This window comes from Eleutherodactylus coqui, chromosome 1 (assembly GCF_035609145.1).
Source record: "Eleutherodactylus coqui strain aEleCoq1 chromosome 1, aEleCoq1.hap1, whole genome shotgun sequence".
Taxonomy (NCBI): Eukaryota; Metazoa; Chordata; class Amphibia; order Anura; family Eleutherodactylidae; genus Eleutherodactylus; species Eleutherodactylus coqui.
Window position 1 is genome coordinate 156,311,603 of NC_089837.1, and position 19,924 is coordinate 156,331,526.

The following is a 19,924-nucleotide window of genomic DNA, read 5'->3' on the forward strand; positions in this document are numbered from 1 at the left end:
CACGTGGGCATAGCAATGGGGAACCTATGTGCCACACACTATTCATTCTGTCAAGGTGTCTGCATGCCCCAGTCAGACCGGGCTTTTTAATTCATAGACACAGGCAGGTACAACTCCCTATTGTGAAGTCCCTGTCGACCCACAGCATGGGTGGCTCCCTGGAACCCACCGGCGGTACACAAAAATATCCCATTGCATTGCCCAACACAGCTGAGGTAGTAATGTTGTGCGTAATACAGGTGTGCTTCGGCCCACACTGCATGCCCCAGTCAGACTGGGATTCTTTACAAGTGGACACATGTAGGTTTAACTCCCTGTGGACCCACTGCCTGGGTGGGTGCCAGGAAGCCACCGGCGGTACATAGAAATATCCCATTGCATTGCCCAACACAGCTGAGGTAGTAATGTCGTGCGTAATACAGGTGGGCTTCGGCCCACACTGCATGCCCCAGTCAGACTGGGATTCTTTACAAGTGGACACATGTAGGTTTAACTCCCTGTGGACCCACAGCATGGGTGGCTCCCTGGAACCCACCGGCGGTACACAAAAATATCCCATTGCATTGCCCAACACAGCTGAGGTAGTAATGTCGTGCGTAATACAGGTGGGCTTCGGCCCACACTGCATGCCCCAGTCAGACTGGGATTCTTTACAAGTGGACACATGTAGGTTTAACTCCCTGTGGACCCACTGCCTGGGTGGGTGCCAGGAAGCCACCGGCGGTACATAGAAATATCCCATTGCATTGCCCAACACAGCTGAGGTAGTAATGTCGTGCGTAATACAGGTGGGCTTCGGCCCACACTGCATGCCCCAGTCAGACTGGGATTCTTTACAAGTGGACACATGTAGGTTTAACTCCCTGTGGACCCACAGCATGGGTGGCTCCCTGGAACCCACCGGCGGTACACAAAAATATCCCATTGCATTGCCCAACACAGCTGAGGTAGTAATGTCGTGCGTAATACAGGTGGGCTTCGGCCCACACTGCATGCCCCAGTCAGACTGGGATTCTTTACAAGTGGACACATGTAGGTTTAACTCCCTGTGGACCCACAGCATGGGTGGCTCCCTGGAACCCACCGGCGGTACATAGAAATATCCCATTGCATTGCCCAACACAGCTGAGGTAGTAATGTCGTGCGTAATACAGGTGGGCTTCGGCCCACACTGCATGCCCCAGTCAGACTGGGATTCTTTACAAGTGGACACATGTAGGTTTAACTCCCTGTGGACCCACAGCATGGGTGGCTCCCTGGAACCCACCGGCGGTACACAAAAATATCCCATTGCATTGCCCAACACAGCTGAGGTAACGTCAGCTGTAATGCAGGTGGGCTAAAAATTAATTTGATTACACTGTAGGCGAGGGCCCACACAAATTGCTGTATCAACAGTACTAATGTACATCCCAAAAATTGGCCATGGCCAGCCAAGAGGGCAGGTGAAACCCATTAATCGCTTTGGTTAATGTGGCTTAAGTGGTAACTAGGCCTGGAGGCAGCCCAGTGTAACGAAAAATTGGTTCAAGTTAAAGTTCCAATGCTTTTAAGCGCATTGAAACTTATAAAAATTGTTCTGAAAAATTATTTGAGTGAGCCTTGTGGCCCTAAGAAAAATTGCCCGTTCAGCGTGATTACGTGAGGTTTCAGGAGGTGGAGCAGGAGGAGGAGGAGGAGGAATATTAGACACAGATTGATGAAGCAGAAATGTCCCCGTTTTGGATGGTGAGAGAGAACGTAGCTTCCATCCGCGGGTGCAGCCTACGTATTGCTTACGTATCGCTGCTGTCCGCTGGTGGAGAACAGAAGTCTGGGGAAATCCAGCCTTTGTTCATCTTGATGAGTGTTAGCCTGTCGGCACTGTCGGTTGACAAGCGGCTACGCTTATCTGTGATGATTCCCCCAGCCGCACTAAACACCCTCTCCGACAACACGCTAGCCGCAGGACAAGCAAGCACCTCAAGGGCATACAGGGCTAGTTCAGGCCACGTGTCCAGCTTCGACACCCAGTAGTTGTAGGGGGCAGAGGCGTCACCAAGGATGGTCGTGCGATCCGCTACGTACTCCCTCACCATCCTTTTGCAGTGCTCCCGCCGACTCAGCCGTGACTGGGGAGCGGTGACACAGTCTTGGTGGGGAGCCATAAAGCTGGCCAGGCCCTTAAAGACTGTTGCACTGCCTGGGATGTACATGCTGCTCGATCTACGCACATCCCCTGCAACATGGCCCTCGGAACTGCGCCTTCTGCCACTAGCGCTGTCGGCTGGGAATTTTACCATCAGCTTGTCCGCAAGGGTCCTGTGGTATAGCAACACTCTCGAACCCCTTTCCTCTTCGGGAATCAGAGTGGGCAGGTTCTCCTTATACCGTGGATCGAGCAGTGTGTACACCCAGTAATCCGTCGTGGCCAGAATGCGTGCAACGCGAGGGTCACGAGAAAGGCATCCTAACATGAAGTCAGCCATGTGTGCCAGGGTACCTGTACGCAACACATGGCTGTCTTCACTAGGAAGATCACTTTCAGGATCCTCCTCCTCCTCCTCCTCCTCCTCAGGCCATACACGCTGAAAGGATGACAGGCAATCAGCCGGTGTACCGTCAGCAGCGGGCCAAGCTGTCTCTTCCCCCTCCTCCTCATCCTCCTCATGCTCCTCCTCCTCCTCCTGTACGCGCTGAGAAATAGACAGGAGGGTGCCCTGACTATCCAGCGGCATACTGTCTTCCCCCGCCCCCATTTCCGAGCGCAAAGCAGCTGCCTTTATGGTTTGCAGGGAATTTCTCAAGATGCATAGCAGAGGAATGGTGACGCTAATGATTGTAGCATCGCCGCTCACCACCTGGGTAGACTCCTCAAAATTACCAAGGACATGGCAGATGTCTGCCAACCAGGCCCACTCTTCTGAAAGGAATTGAGGAGGCTGACTCCCACTGCGCCGCCCATGTTGGAGTTGGTATTCGACTATAGCTCTCCGTTGTTCATAGAGCCTGGCCAACATGTGGAGCGTAGAGTTCCACCGTGTGGGCACGTCGCACAGCAGTCGGTGCACTGGCAGCTTAAAGTGATGTTGCAGGGTGCGCAGGGTGGCAGCGTCCGTGTGGGACTTGCGGAAATGTGCGCAGAGCCGGCGCGCCTTTACGAGCAGGTCTGACAAGCGTGGGTAGCTTTTCAGAAACCGCTGAACCACCAAATTAAAGACGTGGGCCAGGCATGGCACGTGCGTGAGGCTGCCAAGCTGCAGAGCCGCCACCAGGTTACGGCCGTTGTCACACACGACCATGCCCGGTTGGAGGCTCAGCGGCGCAAGCCAGCGGTCGGTCTGCTGTGTCAGACCCTGCAGCAGTTCGTGGGCCGTGTGCCTCTTATCGCCTAAGCTGAGTAGTTTCAGCACGGCCTGCTGACGCTTGCCCACCGCTGTGCTGCCACACCGCGCGACACCGACTGCTGGCGACATGCTGCTGCTAACACATCTTGATTGTGAGACAGAGGAGGAGGAGGAGGAGGAGGGTGCTTTAGTGGAGGAAGCATACACCTCCGCAGATACCAGCACCGAGCTGGGGCCCGCAATTCTGGGGGTGGGTAGGACGTGAGCGGTCCCAGGCTCTGACTCTGTCCCAGCCTCCACTAAATTCACCCAATGTGCCGTCAGGGAGATGTAGTGGCCCTGCCCGCCTGTGCTTGTCCACGTGTCCGTAGTTAAGTGGACCGTGGCAGTAACCGCGTTGGTGAGGGCGCGCACAATGTTGCGAGAGACGTGGTCGTGCAGGGCTGGGACGGCACATCGGGAAAAGTAGTGGCGACTGGGAACTGAGTAGCGCGGGGCCGCCGCCTCCATGATACTTTTGAAGGACTCCGTTTCCACAACCCTATACGGCAGCATCTCAAGGCTGATGAATTTTGCGATGCGGACGGTTAACGTTTGAGCGTGCGGGTGCGTGGCGGCGTACTTGCGCTTGCGATCGAACACTTGCGCAAGCGACGGCTGAACGGTGCGCTGAACTACACTGCTGGATGGGGCCGAGGACAGCGGAGATGAGGGTGTGGGTGCAGGCCATGAGGCGGTAGTGCCTGTGTCCTGAGAGGGGGGTTGCATCTCAGTGGCAGGTTGGGGCACAGGGGGAGAGGCAGGGGTGCAAACCGGAGACGGTGAACGGCCTTTGTCCCACCTTGCGGGGTGCTTGGCCATCATATGTCTGCGCATGGTGGTGGTGGTGAGGCTGTTGGTGTTGGCTCCCCGGCTGAGCTTTGCGCGACAAAGGTTGCACACCACTGTTCGTCGGTCGTCAGGCGTCTCTGTGAAAAACTGCCAGACCTTAGAGCACCTCGGCCTACGCAGGGTGGCATGGCGCGAGGGGGCGCTTTGGGAAACACTTGGTGGATTATTCGGTCTGGCCCTGCCTCTACCCCTGGCCACCGCACTGCCTCTTGCAACCTGCCCTGCTGATGCCCTTGACTCCCCCTCTGAAGACCTGTCCTCCTGAGTAAGCGTTGCACACCAGGTGGGGTCAGTCACCTCATCGTCCTGCTGCTCTTCCTCCGAATCCTCTGTGCGCTGCTCCCTGGGACTTACTGCCCTTACTACTACCTCACTGCAAGACAACTGTGTCTGATCGTCATCGTCCTCCTCACCCACAGAAAGTTGTTGAGACAGTTGGCGGAAGTCCCCAGCCTCTTCCCCCGGACCCCGGGAACTTTCGAATGGTTGGGCATCAGTGACGATAAACTCCTCTGGTGGGAGAGGAACCGCTGCTGCCCAATCTAAGCAGGGGCCCGAGAACAGTTCCTGGGAGTGTTCCCGCTCCTGAGCAGGTGTCATTGTAGTGGAGTGAGGAGGCTGGGAGGAAGGAGGAGCAGCAGACAGAGGATTCGGATTGGCAGCAGTGGACGGCGCAGAACTGCGGGTAGACGATAGGTTGCTCGAAGCACTTTCTGCCATCCAGGACAGGACCTGCTCACACTGCTCATTTTCTAATAACCGTCTCCCGCGTGGACCCATTAATTGGGCGATGAATGTGGGGACGCCAGAAACGTGCCTCTCTCCTAATCGCGCAGCAGACAGCTGCGACACACCTGGATCAGGAGCTTGGCCTGTGCCCACACCCTCACTTGGCCCTCCGCGTCCTCTGCCACGTCCACGTCCACGTCCTCTAGGCTTACCCCTACCCCTCAGCATGCTGTATTACCAGTGATTAGATTTCCCAGGCAGGAAATAAATTGGCGCAAGACTGCAGGCCAAATATAATTTTTGCCCTTTTTGGAAAACGAAAGGCCCCACTGCCTCTAGTGAATGAATTATCAAAGTTTAATAACTGTGCTGTGTCCCTGCTTATGTGTCACAGAACGTGAGGGTAGCAGAGTTATTATAACTCTTGGAGAGCAGGTATTTTTTTTCCCAATTAAGGAAAGCAAATGGCGAACACAGCAGTAAAGCGTAGCTGGCTGCGTATGATTTAGCAATGTTTTTCACGCAGCTCACACGTGTCCACCGCCCTTAGGACGGACAGAGGCTGGACAAATAGATTTCTTTTCAGTTTTTTCCCACCAACAGGCAGCACTGCGTATATTCAATGAACCTGCGAAGTTTAATAAGTGCGCTGTGTCCCTGCTTATGTGTCACAGAACGTGAGGGTAGCAGAGTTATTATAACTCTTGGAGAGCAGGTATTTTTTTTCCCCAATTAAGGAAAGCAAATGGCGAACACAGCAGTAAAGCGTAGCTGGCTGCGTATGATTTAGCAATGTTTTTCACGCAGCTCACACGTGTCCACCGCCCTTAGGACGGACAGAGGCTGGACAAATAGATTTCTTTTCAGTTTTTTCCCACCAACAGGCAGCACTGCGTATATTCAATGAACCTGCGAAGTTTAATAACTGCGCTGTGTCCCTGCTTATGTGTCACAGAACGTGAGGGTAGCAGAGTTATTATAACTCTTGGAGAGCAGGTATTTTTTTTCCCCAATTAAGGAAAGCAAATGGCGAACACAGCAGTAAAGCGTAGCTGGCTGCGTATGATTTAGCAATGTTTTTCACGCAGCTCACACGTGTCCACCGCCCTTAGGACGGACAGAGGCTGGACAAATAGATTTCTTTTCAGTTTTTTCCCACCAACAGGCAGCACTGCGTATATTCAATGAACCTGCGAAGTTTAATAACTGCGCTGTGTCCCTGCTTATGTGTCACAGAACGTGAGGGTAGCAGAGTTATTATAACTCTTGGAGAGCAGGTATTTTTTTTCCCAATTAAGGAAAGCAAATGGCGAACACAGCAGTAAAGCGTAGCTGGCTGCGTATGATTTAGCAATGTTTTTCACGCAGCTCACACGTGTCCACCGCCCTTAGGACGGACAGAGGCTGGACAAATAGATTTGTTTTCAGTTTTTTCCCACCAACAGGCAGCACTGCGTATATTCAATGAACCTGCGAAGTTTAATAACTGCGCTGTGTCCCTGCTTATGTGTCACAGAACGTGAGGGTAGCAGAGTTATTATAACTCTTGGAGAGCAGGTATTTTTTTTCCCCAATTAAGGAAAGCAAATGGCGAACCCAGCAGTAAAGCGTAGCTGGCTGCGTATGATTTAGCAATGTTTTTCACGCAGCTCACACGTCTACACAGGCGTAAGGACGGACACAGGCTGGACAAATAGATTTGTTTTCAGTTTTTTCCCACCAACAGGCAGCACTGCGTATATTCAATGAACCTGCGAAGTTTAATAACTGCGCTGTGTCCCTGCTTATGTGTCACAGAACGTGAGGGTAGCAGAGTTATTATAACTCTTGGAGAGCAGGTATTTTTTTTCCCCAATTAAGGAAAGCAAATGGCGAACCCAGCAGTAAAGCGTAGCTGGCTGCGTATGATTTAGCAATGTTTTTCACGCAGCTCACACGTCTACACAGGCGTAAGGACGGACACAGGCTGGACAAATAGATTTGTTTTCAGTTTTTTCCCACCAACAGGCAGCACTGCGTATATTCAATGAACCTGCGAAGTTTAATAACTGCGCTGTGTCCCTGCTTATGTGTCACAGAACGTGAGGGTAGCAGAGTTATTATAACTCTTGGAGAGCAGGTATTTTTTTTCCCCAATTAAGGAAAGCAAATGGCGAACCCAGCAGTAAAGCGTAGCTGGCTGCGTATGATTTAGCAATGTTTTTCACGCAGCTCACACGTCTCCACAGGCGTAAGGACGGACACAGGCTGGACAAATAGATTTGTTTTCAGTTTTTTCCCACCAACAGGCAGCACTGCGTATATTCTATGAATAATAACTGTGTTGTGGCCCTGCCTATACAATTCTTTCCCTGCAGTATCAATGGAGGGTGCAATGCTCTGCAGAGGCGATTTTGAGAAGCCCAAAAAAAATGCAGCACAGCCAACAGCAGCCTGGACAGTACTGCACACGGATAAATATGGCCCTAGAAAGGACCGTTGAGGTTCTTGAAGGCTACACTCACTCCTAACACTCTCCCTGCCTATGCAGCACTTCTGTCCCTAATGCCAGGTGCAACGGTCTGCAGAGGCGATTTTGAGAAAAAAAAAAAAATCCCACTGCTAACAGCAGCCAACACACAGCTATCAGTGGCCCTAATAAGGACCTTTGGGGGGTCTTGAAGCCTACACTAACTACCAATTCTTTCCCTACAGCAGCTCCGGTATAAACAGCACTGTCCCTCATCTAACTCACACCGCATCTGAGGCGAGCCGCGGGAGGGGCCGACTTTTATATTAGGCGAACACCTGATCTCGCCAGCCACTCACAGCAGGGGGGTGGTATAGGGCTTAAACGTTGCAGGGGGAAGTTGTAATGCCTTCCCTGTCTTTCAATTGGCCAGAAAAGCGCGCTAACGTCTCAGGGAAGGAAGTGAAAGTAACCAGAACACCGCATGGTGTTCGTCACGAATAACGAACATCCCGAACACCCTAATATTCGCACGAATATCAAGCTCGGACGAACGCGTTCGCTCATCTCTAATAGAGGCACATGATGAGAACATTGTTATTCCTCTTTAGAAATCACTAGTCAGACCACACATGGAATATTGTGTACAGTTTTGGGCGCCGATTCTAAAGGACAACATACCAGAGCTTGAGCGGGTACAAAGGTGGGCAACTTAATTAATACATGGAATGGGCGGAATACAATACCCAGAGAGGTTATCAAAATTGGGATCATTCACTGATCAAAAAATATAGCTAATTCCTATGTATAAATACATTAGGCGACAATACTGAGATCTCTCCCATGATCTGTTTATACAGGGGCTGTGACTTTTACAAGGGGGCACCCTCTATGTTTAGAGGAAAGAAGGTTTCTACACAATATAGATGGGGGTTCTTTACTGTAAGAGCAGTGAGACTATGGAACTCTCTGCCTGAGGATGTGGTGATGACATTTTCGAAAAAAGAGTACAAGAGGGGCCTGAATGGCTTTCATTAGCATTACAATGTTACATGTTATAATCACTGATTACTTCAGAAGGGTTGTTGATCCGGGGATTATTCCAACTTCCAGATTTGGACTCAGGAAGAAATTTTTTTCCCTTAATTGAGGAAAATTAGCTTCTACCTCATTGTTTTTTTTTTCTTTGTCTTCCTCTTGATTAATATAAGGAAAGAGGGGGGGGGGGTCTGTAAGCTAAACTATATGGACATAGGTCTTTTTTTGGCCTAACATACTATGTTACTATGGCATTGGCCCCTTTGACTTCTGGGTGTCCAAGCTCCGAGAGAGGCTGGAGCTTGCAAAACATGCTTAAGAGGTGTTTGCCTGCCTAGCTGACAGTGTGCTATCAGAAGGTGTGTGCAGCACAGCTGGAGTTGTGATAATTGACAGACACATCCGCCTGTCAACAGACGTGTGGATCACTTGACATTAATAAGAATGAACCAGGTGTTGATTTTATCTGACTTCTACACCCCTATGGCAGATTCTACTATCAAGGACCACACTGTGCCCTTAAGATGCTGCTGTTTCTGGGGATGTAACTGCTGCTCTCCTTCTCCTGCTTCTGCCATGTTTCCTAATCTTACTTCGTCCCAAATTTAAAAAAAACGTAATTATGCAAGTATAGAGTTGCAGCACTCCTGTTTCCATAAGGAGCACACGCAAGGTGCTATTGCTGTTACTGGTGCTGCTGCTCTCCTTCTTCTGCTTTCAGGTGTTCTCCCCCTCCTTCTCACAAAACGAAAATTTTCTAAAGCGCAAGAAATATCTGTAGCTCTAGAGCTTTTCCTTGGATAAGGCCCGTGCTTGGCTGTTCTGTTCACCTGGTAGAATTTGTCCAGTGACAATTACATTGCTTTTAAAACAAAGAGCACACCTGCTGTCTTTCTTGGTGCAATGTTAGATCTAAGAGACCATATGTTGACCTTTTTTTGTTTTTAGTGACACCCCCTGGGAGGATCACAATGTTCCCCAGAGATGTGGCTGTATTCCCATGTAATTTCTTGGGTTTGGCTGCATTGGGGAGCTTCTGAAGGGCAGATTAGTGAACCTGATTTTTACTACCATTGACTTTACTTGAAGTTGGAATTGGCTTTTCTGATTCATGATGATTTCGGTGAAAAGGCCCTATCCCGACACAAACCGATTATTCCACACATCGCTCATGACGAGTGATGATGTCATATCTTTGATGAAAGACTGTGTATTGATATATCTCCATGTTCATTATACATGTTCATTATTGGTTATGTGTTTATTGCAAAGGTTGGTGGTTTTATGGCAAAGGATAGTTATCGTCATGTTTTAACTTAGTATGGTTGGAAGGGACAGTACTTGAAGCCCTGTGGGTAGAAGGTGCTGTAGTGGCATCAAAACGTGCTGAAAGGATTTTAAAATGTTCCGGAAGTTAAAAAATGGTCAGCATCAGCAGAATCGTCTGCCTGTGTGGTCAGTAAGATGATGAGTTCAGAAAGCTGCTATAGGTGGCTGTAACTAAACAAACTTTCATTAGCAACTGCCAGCAAGATGCCATGTATTTTATTGGTGTGTGGACACTTGAACTAGCTCTAGTTTCATCTATCTATGCATGAAGTTCTGAGTGGGGCTTCCTTCCATCTGTAAGGTGAGCAGACTTCAGATATGAACAATAACTTTCTCTGTGTATGGCCGTCTGCAGATGGGCAGGTCAGATCCGGCGGCGAGGATTCTTGCCGCGGAACCCGACCCGAGCACCTGCAGGGACCGACGCGTACTCACCCGCGCCTGCTCCGGCTGTTGGATGTGCCAGCTTGCCGGCGCATGCGCAGACTGGAGCTGGCGGCTGGTGAGTGACATTTCTGTGCGGGGCTCTGCGAGCCCCACACAGAAATAGAACATGCCGCGATTTATTTGCCGTGTGATATAGCTCGCGCGGACAAATCGCGGCCATCCTGCTGTGGAAATTCCGCGGGAAATCCCGCCGCAGATTTTCCGCTCGTGTGCAGGCGGCCTATGTCTGAAAGTGTGGACTATACTTGGTGTAAACAGAGTCTTTCAGTGTATCAGTGTACATCTGACGTTGTCAACTGCACTACATTTAAACAATGTCTTTTTCAGTGTATGTCTGAAGGTGTGGACTACACTTGTTGTGAACTAAGTCCTATTTAGTGTATGACTGACGTTGTGGACTACGCTTGGTGTGAACTAGGTCCTGCTCAGTGTACGTCTGACGTTGTCAACTGCACTACATTTGAACAATGTCTTTTTCAGTGTATGTCTGAAGGTGTTGACTACACTTGGCGTGAACAATGTCTTGTTCTGTGTGGTGTTCCATTTATGTTGCAGTCACTTGGTGTGAACAGGGTTGTGTTCTGTGTATGTCTGTCGGTGTTGAATGCACTAGGTGTGAACTGTACTGTTTCAGTCTGTAATATGTGGCATTTCCTTTGTCTGATGTTCCTGCCTGTTACCATCTATTGCGAGCCAGGCCCCTAGATTCCAGTGTGGGGCCGTCCCTATTGGGATGACCGCTCTGCTTGTAGGCAAGGTTCCCTTTTTGTGGGTTGAGTTGTCTTGTTAGAGTAGGGACTTACAAGACAATGAGGACCCTTGATATGGGCTTGTGAGCTTATGTATTCTGGCCAAAATACAAACCAATAACTAGTACAGTACCTCATATGTACTTATTTATATTTCCATCTGTTTGAGTTGTAGTAGATTTGGCAAGTATTTTGGTATCTGTTGACTTTGTAGTTGTTTGTATGCACATTCGGTTTATGTGCGTCACAGCTGACGTATATATACTGGAGGATATCTTCATAATAAATGGGGGGAAAAATCATTGGAGTGGGCCTTTAAGCTCATTATTCCTGAGGAGTAAAGACATTTTAGAAAGCAAAGAGTTGTTGGACTATGTGTTTCTACTGGTCTGTTAACATTTGCTATATGTGTAAGTAGCTTTTCATGTTGGTCATACAGTATTTTTACACCTCATGTACATGATTGTAAGAAAATAGGACAATAAAGCGTTCTACAGTATTTTTCCCTAGTTCCATATGAATTTCACTATAAACATGATTTGCTCCATATGACTTTTGAAGTATGTTGCAGTATATGCACTTTATGTGTATAGAGTAGAGATGAGCGAACGTACTCGTCCGAGCTTGATACTTGTTCGAGTATTAGCGTGTTCGAGATGCTCATTACTAGAGGCGAGCACCACGCGATGTTCGAGTTACTTTCACTTTCATCTCTGAGACGTTAGCGCGCTTTTCTGGCCAATAGAAAGACAGGGAAGGCATTACAACTTCCCCCTGCGACGTTCAAGCCCTATACCACCCCCCTGCAGTGAGTGGCTGGCGAGATCAGGTGTCACCCGAGTATATAAATCGGCCCCTCCCGCGGCTCATCACAGATGCGTTCTGAAAGAGATCAGGGAAAGTGCTGCTGATGCCGGAGCTGCTATAGGGAGAGCGTTAGGAGTGATTTTAGGCTTCAAGAACCCCAACAGTCCTTCTTAGGGCCACATCTGACCGTGTGCAGTACTGTTGAGGCTGCTTTTTGCAGTGTTGCACATGTTTTTTTTTTTTTGTATATCGGCCGTGCAGAGCATTGCGTCCTCAGTCTGCAGTCATTGTACATAGTATAGGGCCAGTACTGGTGAGGCAGGGAAAGAGATATTCAGGCTATATAGGCAGTGGGCTTTTTCCAAAGAATTGGGGAAAAATACTATATTTGGGCTGCCTGTGACCGTCTTCAGTTTACTGCGTTTCTGCTGGGGGTAGTAGTCCTAATTAATACGCAGCTAAGCGTTACAGCAGGCTTGCGCAAAATTGTTTCCTGGATCTGCTGTCTCTGATACATCAGCGTCGTCATCCCGCCAGAGGGAAACAGTATACATAATATTATACACTGCCTACAGTATCTATCTGCTGGGGGTAGTAGTCCTAATTAATACACAGCTAAGCGTTACAGCAGGCTGGCGCAAAATTGTTTCCGGGATCTGCTGTCTCTGTTACATCAGCGCCGTCATCCCGCCACAGGGAAACAGTATACATAATATTATACGCTGCCTACAGTATCTATCTGCTGGGGGTAGTAGTCCTAATTAATACACAGCTAAGCGTTACAGCAGGCTGGCGCAAAATTGTTTCATGGATCTGCTGTGCGTTCCGTAAGGGAAGTCAGCCTCCAACCACAGGCCAATAAGCGGCACATTTAATTACAGCGTTCTGTTTCTGCACTACTGGTAATACAGCATGCTGAGGGGTAGGGGTAGGCCTAGAGGACGTGGAGGCCCAAGTCAGGGTGTGGGCACAGGCCGAGCTCCTGATCCAGGTGTATCGCAGCCGATTGCTGCGGGATTAGAGAGAGGCACGTTTATGGCGTCCCCACATTCATCTCACAATTAATGGGTCCACGCGGTAGACCTTTATTAGAAAATGAGCAGTGTGAGCAGGTCCTGTCGTGGATGGCAGAAAGTGCATCCAGCAATCTATCGACCACCCAGAATTCTGCGCTGTCCACTGCTGCAACTCTGAATCCTCTGGCTGCTGCTCCTCCTTCCTCCCAGCCTCCTCATTCCATTACAATGACACATTCTGAGGAGCAGGCAGACTCCCAGGAACTGTTCTCAGGCCCCTGCCCAGAATGGGCAGCAATGGTTCCGAATCCTCTCCCACTGGAGGAGTTTGTCGTGACCGATGCCCAACCTTTGGAAAGTTCCCAGGGTCCGGGGGATGAGGCTGGGGACTTCCGGCAACTGTCTCAAGAGCTTTCAGTGGGTGAGGAGGACGATGACAATGAGACACAGTTGTCTATCACTCAGGTAGTAGTAATTGGAGTAAGTCCGAGGGAGGAGCGCACAGAGGATTCGGAGGAAGAGCAGCAGGACGATGAGGTGACTGACCGCACCTGGTTTGCTACGCCTACTGAGGACAGGTCTTCAGAGGGGGAGGCAAGTGCAGCAGCAGGGCAGGTTGGAAGAGGCAGTGCGGTGGTCAGGGGTAGAGGCAGGGCCAGACAGAATAATCCACCAACTGTTTCCCAAAGCGCCCTCTCGCGCCATGCCACCCTGCAGAGGCCGAGGTGCTCAAAGGTCTGGCAGTTTTCACTGAGAGTGCAGACGACCGACGAACAGTGGTGTGCAACCTTTGTCTCGCCAAGATCAGCCGGGGAGCCACCACCACCAGCCTCACCACCACCAGCATGCGCAGACATATGATGGCCAAGCACCCCACAAGGTGGGACGAAGGCCGTTCACCACCTCTGGTTTGCACCGCTGCCTCTCCCCCTGTGCCCCAACCTGCCACTGAGATCCAACCCCCCTCTCAGGACACAGGCACTATCGTCTCCTGGCCTGCACCCACACCCTCACCTCCGCTGTGCTCGGCCCCATCCACCAATGTCTCTCAGCGCACCGTCCAGCCGTCACTAGCGCAAGTGTTGGAGCGCAAACGCAAGTACGCCGTCACGCACCCGCACGCTCAAGCGTTAAACGTGCACATAGCCAAATTTATCAGCCTAGAGATGCTGCCGTATAGGGTTGTGGAAACGGAGGCTTTCAAAGGTATGATGGCGGCCGCGGCCCCGCGCTACTCAGTTCCCAGTCACCACTACTTTTCCCGATGTGCCGTCCCAGCCCTGCACGACCACGTCTCCCGCAACATTGTACGCGCCCTCACCAACGGGGTTACTGCCAAGGTCCACTTAACAACGGACACGTAGACAAGCACAGGTGGGCAGGGCCACTATATCTCCCTGACGGCACATTGGGTGAATTTAGTGGAGGCTGGGACAGAGTCAGAGCCAGAGTCAGAGCCTACCCACCCCCAGAATTGCGGTCCCCAGCTCGGTGGTGGTATCTGCGGCGGTGTATGCTTCCTCCACTAAACCACCCTCCTCCTCCTCCTCCTACGCAACTCTGTCTTGCAATCAAGATGTGTCAGCAGCAGCATGTCGCCAGCAGTCGGTGTCGCGCGTCGTGGCAGCACAGCGGTGGGCAAGCGTCAGCAGGCTGTGCTGAAACTACTCAGCTTAGGAGAGAAGAGGCACACGGCCCACGAACTGCTGCAGGGTCTGACAGAGCAGACCGACCGCTGGCTTGCGCCGCTGAGCCTCCAACCGGGCATGGTCGTGTGTGACAACGACCGTAACCTGGTGGCGGCTCTGCAGCTCGGCAGCCTCACGCACATGCCATGCCTTGCCCACGTCCTTAATTTGGTGGTTCAGCGCTTTCTGAAAAGCTACCCACGCTTGTCAGACCTGCTCGAAAGGTGCGCTAGCTCTGCGCACATTTCCGCAAGTCCCACACGGACACTGCCACCCTGCGCACCTTGCAACATTGGTTTCATCTGCCAGTGCACCGACTGCTGTGCGACGTGCCCACACGGTGGAACTCTACGCTCCACATGTTGGCCAGGCTCTATGAGCAGCGTAGAGCTATAGTGGAATACCAACTCCAACATGGGCGGCGTAGTGGGAGTCAGTCTCCTCAATTCTTTACAGAAGAGTGGGCCTGGTTGGCAGACATCTGCCAAGTCCTTGGAAACTTTGAGGAGTCTACCCAGATGGTGAGCGGCGATGCTGCAATCATTAACGTCACCATTCCTCTGCTATGCCTCTTGAGAAGTTCCCTGCAAAGCATAAAGGCAGACGCTTTGCACTCGGAAACAGAGGCGGGGGAAGACAGTATGTCGCTGGATAGTCAGAGCACCCTCCTGTCTATATCTCAGCGCGTTGAGGAGGAGGAGCATGAGGAGGATGAGGGGGAAGAGACAGCTTGGCCCACTGCTGAGGGTACCCATGCTGCTTGCCTGTCATCCTTTCAGCGTGTATGGCCTGAGGAGGAGGAGGATCCTGAAAGTGATCTTCCTAGTGAGGACAGCCATGTGTTGCGTACAGGTACCCTGGCACACATGGCTGACTTCATGTTAGGATGCCTTTCTCGTGACCCTCGCGTTACACGCATTCTGGCCACTACGGATTACTGGGTGTACACACTGCTCGACCCACGGTATAAGGAGAACCTTTCCACTCTCGTACCCGAAGAGGAAAGGGGTTCGAGAGTGATGCTATACCACAGGACCCTGGCGGAGAAAGTGATGGTAAAATTCCCATCTGACAGCGCTAGTGGCCGAAAGCGCAGTTCCGAGGGCCAGGTAGCAGGGGAGGCGCAGAGATCAGGCAGCATGTACAGCACAGGCAGGGGAACACTCTCTAAAGCCTTTGACAGCTTTCTGGCTCCCCAGCAAGACTGTGTCACCGCTCGCCAGTCAAGGCTGAGTCAGCGGGAGCACTGTAAAAGGATGGTGAGGGAGTACGTAGCCGATCGCATGACCATCCTTCGTGATGCCCCTGCCCCCTACAACTACTGGGTGTCGAAGCTGGACACGTGGCCTGAACTCGCGCTGTATGCCCTACTCAGTTCCCAGTCGCCACTACTTTTCCCGATGTGCCCTGTGGCTTAATAGTGGGACCTGGGAACTTGAGATGCAGCCCAACATGTAGCCCCTCGCCTGCCCTATCCATTGCTGTGTCGTTCCCATCACTTTCTTGAATTGCCCAGATTTTCACAAATGGAAACCTTAGCGAGCATCGGCGATATACAAAAATGTTCGGGTCGCCCATTGACTTCAATGGGGTTCGTTACTCGAAACGAACCCTCGAGCATCGCGAAAATTTCGTCCCGAGTAACGAGCACCCGAGCATTTTGGTGCTCGCTCATCTCTAGTATAGAGTCATATGCATAAATCAGAATTTTAAGATCTCCATTAACTACCATAGTGTAAATTCAGCTTGCAAATGTATCTGATGAAGCATGCAGTGATTCGCTTTGCACAGATGGCATATAGTAATAATGCCACATGAATATAGGGCTGTGCGCAGGAGCCTAAGATTAGCTTCTTATTAGAGACCTTTTCCATACAAATCTTGGATACTGTTATGTGCATGAATGCTAAATGATTAAGTGACTATAATACACAAGTACAGTTCATTAGATATCAGAGAATGTACATGTGTTTCTTGGTTCTGTCCTTAAACATTTTATGTGTCTGCAGGCTTCCTGCTCCGGTTTGTGTGACCTGTCGGAGATGTAAGTTCCCTTCATTTCAATTGATACTTGGGCCTGAGTCCAAGATATACATTTTATGCTGTGTTTTTGTATTTTCTAGATGTGTCAATTATATTGAGCAACCCTTGAGTGTATGGTATGTATGGTAAGTATATCATCTTTATACTAACCAGAAGCAATATCTAACATCTTCTGCCTTGGTCCACCAGATAGTGAAAGGCCGTGTCCTCTTTTACCACTACCAACAAAAATCCTATAAGTCAGATGGGGCCTGTTCGTGCCAAATTCCACTTTAATTGATACATGACTGCCAACATGTCCAAAGTTTATAATGCAAAGCTAACACATTATCCCTATTGTCAGCAGACTAGCACCTGCAAAATGTTAAGGATCTGTCACTATTGACCTCCTGTTACGGTATACTACCCTGGATACGCCAGCCCGGGTTGCCCTGAATCTTACCCGCAACCCCTGTCCTTGCCTACTTGCCTCCACTCCTGCCTAACCCCAGGCGGGCAACTGGGCGGCGGTCCCTACTCTATCTAAGGACTGAGAAAGGGACGCTGGCGTACCTGGGTGGAATGGATAGAATACCGACAGGAAAGGCAGATGATAATAGCAACACGAAACAACTCTAATAAAACTGAGGCAGGTGGAAAAACCTGGCAGATAGTAACAAGAAGGCAGACAAGCTGACGGAGGCAGGAGACCTACAGATGCAGACTAGCTAACTCTCTGAAGGAAACCAATAACTGGCAGTGATTGCAGTCACTGCCAGACTTTTAAAGCAAAGCCTTCCCCCAGAGGTGGAGAGAGGGAGGCAGCCAACTCCCAAGAGCACATAAAAAGGGAGCTCATGCATGACAGCTGCACTCACTGACGCGCACGGCGCCGTGAGCCACCAGCACACCACCGGCCAGGCCCCCGGCAGCCGGACCACCAGCCAGGGGGATGCGCCCCGACGGCGGGACCCAGCACCCCGCCGCCCCGGGAGGAGCCGCAACCACCGCATGCTAACACCTTCCCAAACATCGTAATTACTGGAAGGGTGAAAAGGTGCTTATTCCGAATATATAAAATTTATCTTTAGTAGCATTCCCCCACAGTATGGGCTCCTGTCCACAGGTGTGTCGGTAAAACGCGGCTGGTCATGAGCAGTGTGACTGTCTTTTTTTTTTATTCTCCGCTCTGTTTCTTAGTGGGGTTCTGTATGAAATCGGTGCCCATATGCAATGTATTGCGTATGGACAGCATTTGCATACGCTTCCTATACAAAGGTATAGGGCCCACGCTGTGTGGCACTCTGAGAAATAGAGCATGCTGTGATCTATTTCTCTTGCGTATCTACACGTAATGTCTACACACTCATGTGCATGGATCAATGAAAGTACATTGACTTTCAATCACTCTATTCAACGCGTATTACGTGGCTGTGCATCGCACGTGTAATACGCGGTAAAAAAGCACCTGTGAACATGAGTCCCAAGCTTACAAACAGGCTGTGTGCTGCATGCTGATACAAACCCTGACTCTTAAGGGCTGCAGTATAGTAAGTAGAAATCCTATATGCTTCAGCACCTGGACCAATTGTGGGACTACAGCGGTGGAATCTGAGAGCTGAGATAAAAATTAGGTATTTGTAATCAGTACCTTTTCACCTATCCAGTCATTACAGTGGCATGAGTGGTTCCCAGTGGTGACAGATTAACTGTAAAATCTGCAGTCCAATCATGAAGTATGGATTTAGGGAATTCTATTTATAATTATATAAACATCTATAAATGTAAGGCCAATATAAATGAGTTTTGTAGGATTTTAACTCCTTAATGATGAATGATTTACATGTACATCTCTGGTCTGCAGGTAAGTATAGAATGGGCTTCTGTTGGGTACCTGGCACCCAACAGTTGTTTCATACAGCTGACAGCCACTGGGAAAGGCTGCGATTGAAGGCAGCTTTGATTGTGACCATTTAACTGCTTAGATGCTCCGGTCAATGCTGATGGTGGCATCTAAGCAACTAACTGGGGGTGATCTATTGTCCAGTGTCCATCATCCTTCCCCATGACGCCATCACGGGGTGCAGATGGGTTGTTATGGCAGTCTGGAGTTTAGTGAATGCTCCCAGGCCTGCCATGTAATGCAGCCTATTAAGCCCGTTATATTGTAGTAATAACAATAATGTTTTATACTGCAGCATACGCCATAGCACTTTACAAGTCAGAGAGAAATAGATATAAAACTAGCTTACCCGTCGCGCGTTGCTGCGAAGACAGACATACATACATTTGTTTTTATATATCTATATAACAACCAATCACAGCGCAGCTTTCAAGTTACCTCAGCAGTATAAGAAATAGCAACCAATCACAGCACAGCTTTCATTTTACCTCAGGATTCTCAATATCAAGCAATTGTCTTGCGAAACGTTTGGCGGATGCATCATTTTGTAGTTGAACACGCATCCCGTTGCTCGTAATGCCTTTTGCTTTCGTGCTTGAGATGGAAATCAAACGATCTTTGTCTGGGGGGCATAACTGTTGACGATGCTCGCACGCGTGCTACCTATCATAGGATAGTTGTACTATGCCAGTAATCTTCCCAGGAGTGTACTCAACAACTTCCCAAAGTTTCATGGTGATTGGATGAATGGTGTAGTAATGCATAAAGAACAGACAGACAGACAGTCATTCATTTATATATATATATATATATATATATATATATATATATATATATATATATATAGATGACATCAGGAAGTGAGAGAATTCGATTCCATACGTAAAATTTGGCCGCTAATTGTTTGGCGCTTAGAATTGAATAATCGAGTTGGGACCCACTAACTTTTCTTATTTATGACATAATCAATGCTCGTACCAAATTTCATCGGGAAATGAGAGAATTAGATTCCGTACGTAAAATTTGGACGCTAATTGTTTAGCGCTTAGAATTAAATAATCGAGTTGGGACCCACTAACTTTTCTTATTTATGACATAATCAATGTTCATGCCAAATTTCATATTTCTATGACATCGGGAAGTGAGAAAATTAGATTCCGTACGTAAAATTTGGACGCTAATTGTTTGGCGCTTAGAATTGAATAATCGAGTTGGAACCCATTAGCTTTTCCTATTTATGACATAATGAATGCTCGTGCCAAATTTCAAGTTTCTATTACATTGGAAAGTGAGAGAATTAGATTTCATACGTAAAATTTGGACGCTAATTTTTTTGCGCTTAGAATTGAATAATCGAGTTGGGACCCTTTAACTTTTCCTATTTATGACATAATCAATGCTCGTGCCAAATTACATCGGGAAGTGAGAGAATTAGATTACATACGTAAAATTTGGACGCTAATTCTTTTGCGCATAGAATTGAATAATCGAGTTGGGACCTATTACCTTTTCCTATTTATGACATAATCA

The 19,924-nt window shown here is 49.3% G+C and overlaps 1 protein-coding gene across 1 annotated transcript in view; it reads left to right on the forward strand.

The window, feature by feature from the left end:
- TMEM207 (transmembrane protein 207) overlaps positions 1-19,924 on the forward strand; it is a 133,461-nt gene that overhangs the window by 99,079 nt on the left and 14,458 nt on the right. Inside the window, exons 4-5 of the mRNA XM_066605499.1 lie at positions 16,479-16,513; positions 16,593-16,637. Of these exons, the coding sequence (XP_066461596.1) occupies positions 16,479-16,513; positions 16,593-16,637 (80 nt within the window). The remainder of the gene's footprint in view (positions 1-16,478; positions 16,514-16,592; positions 16,638-19,924) is intronic.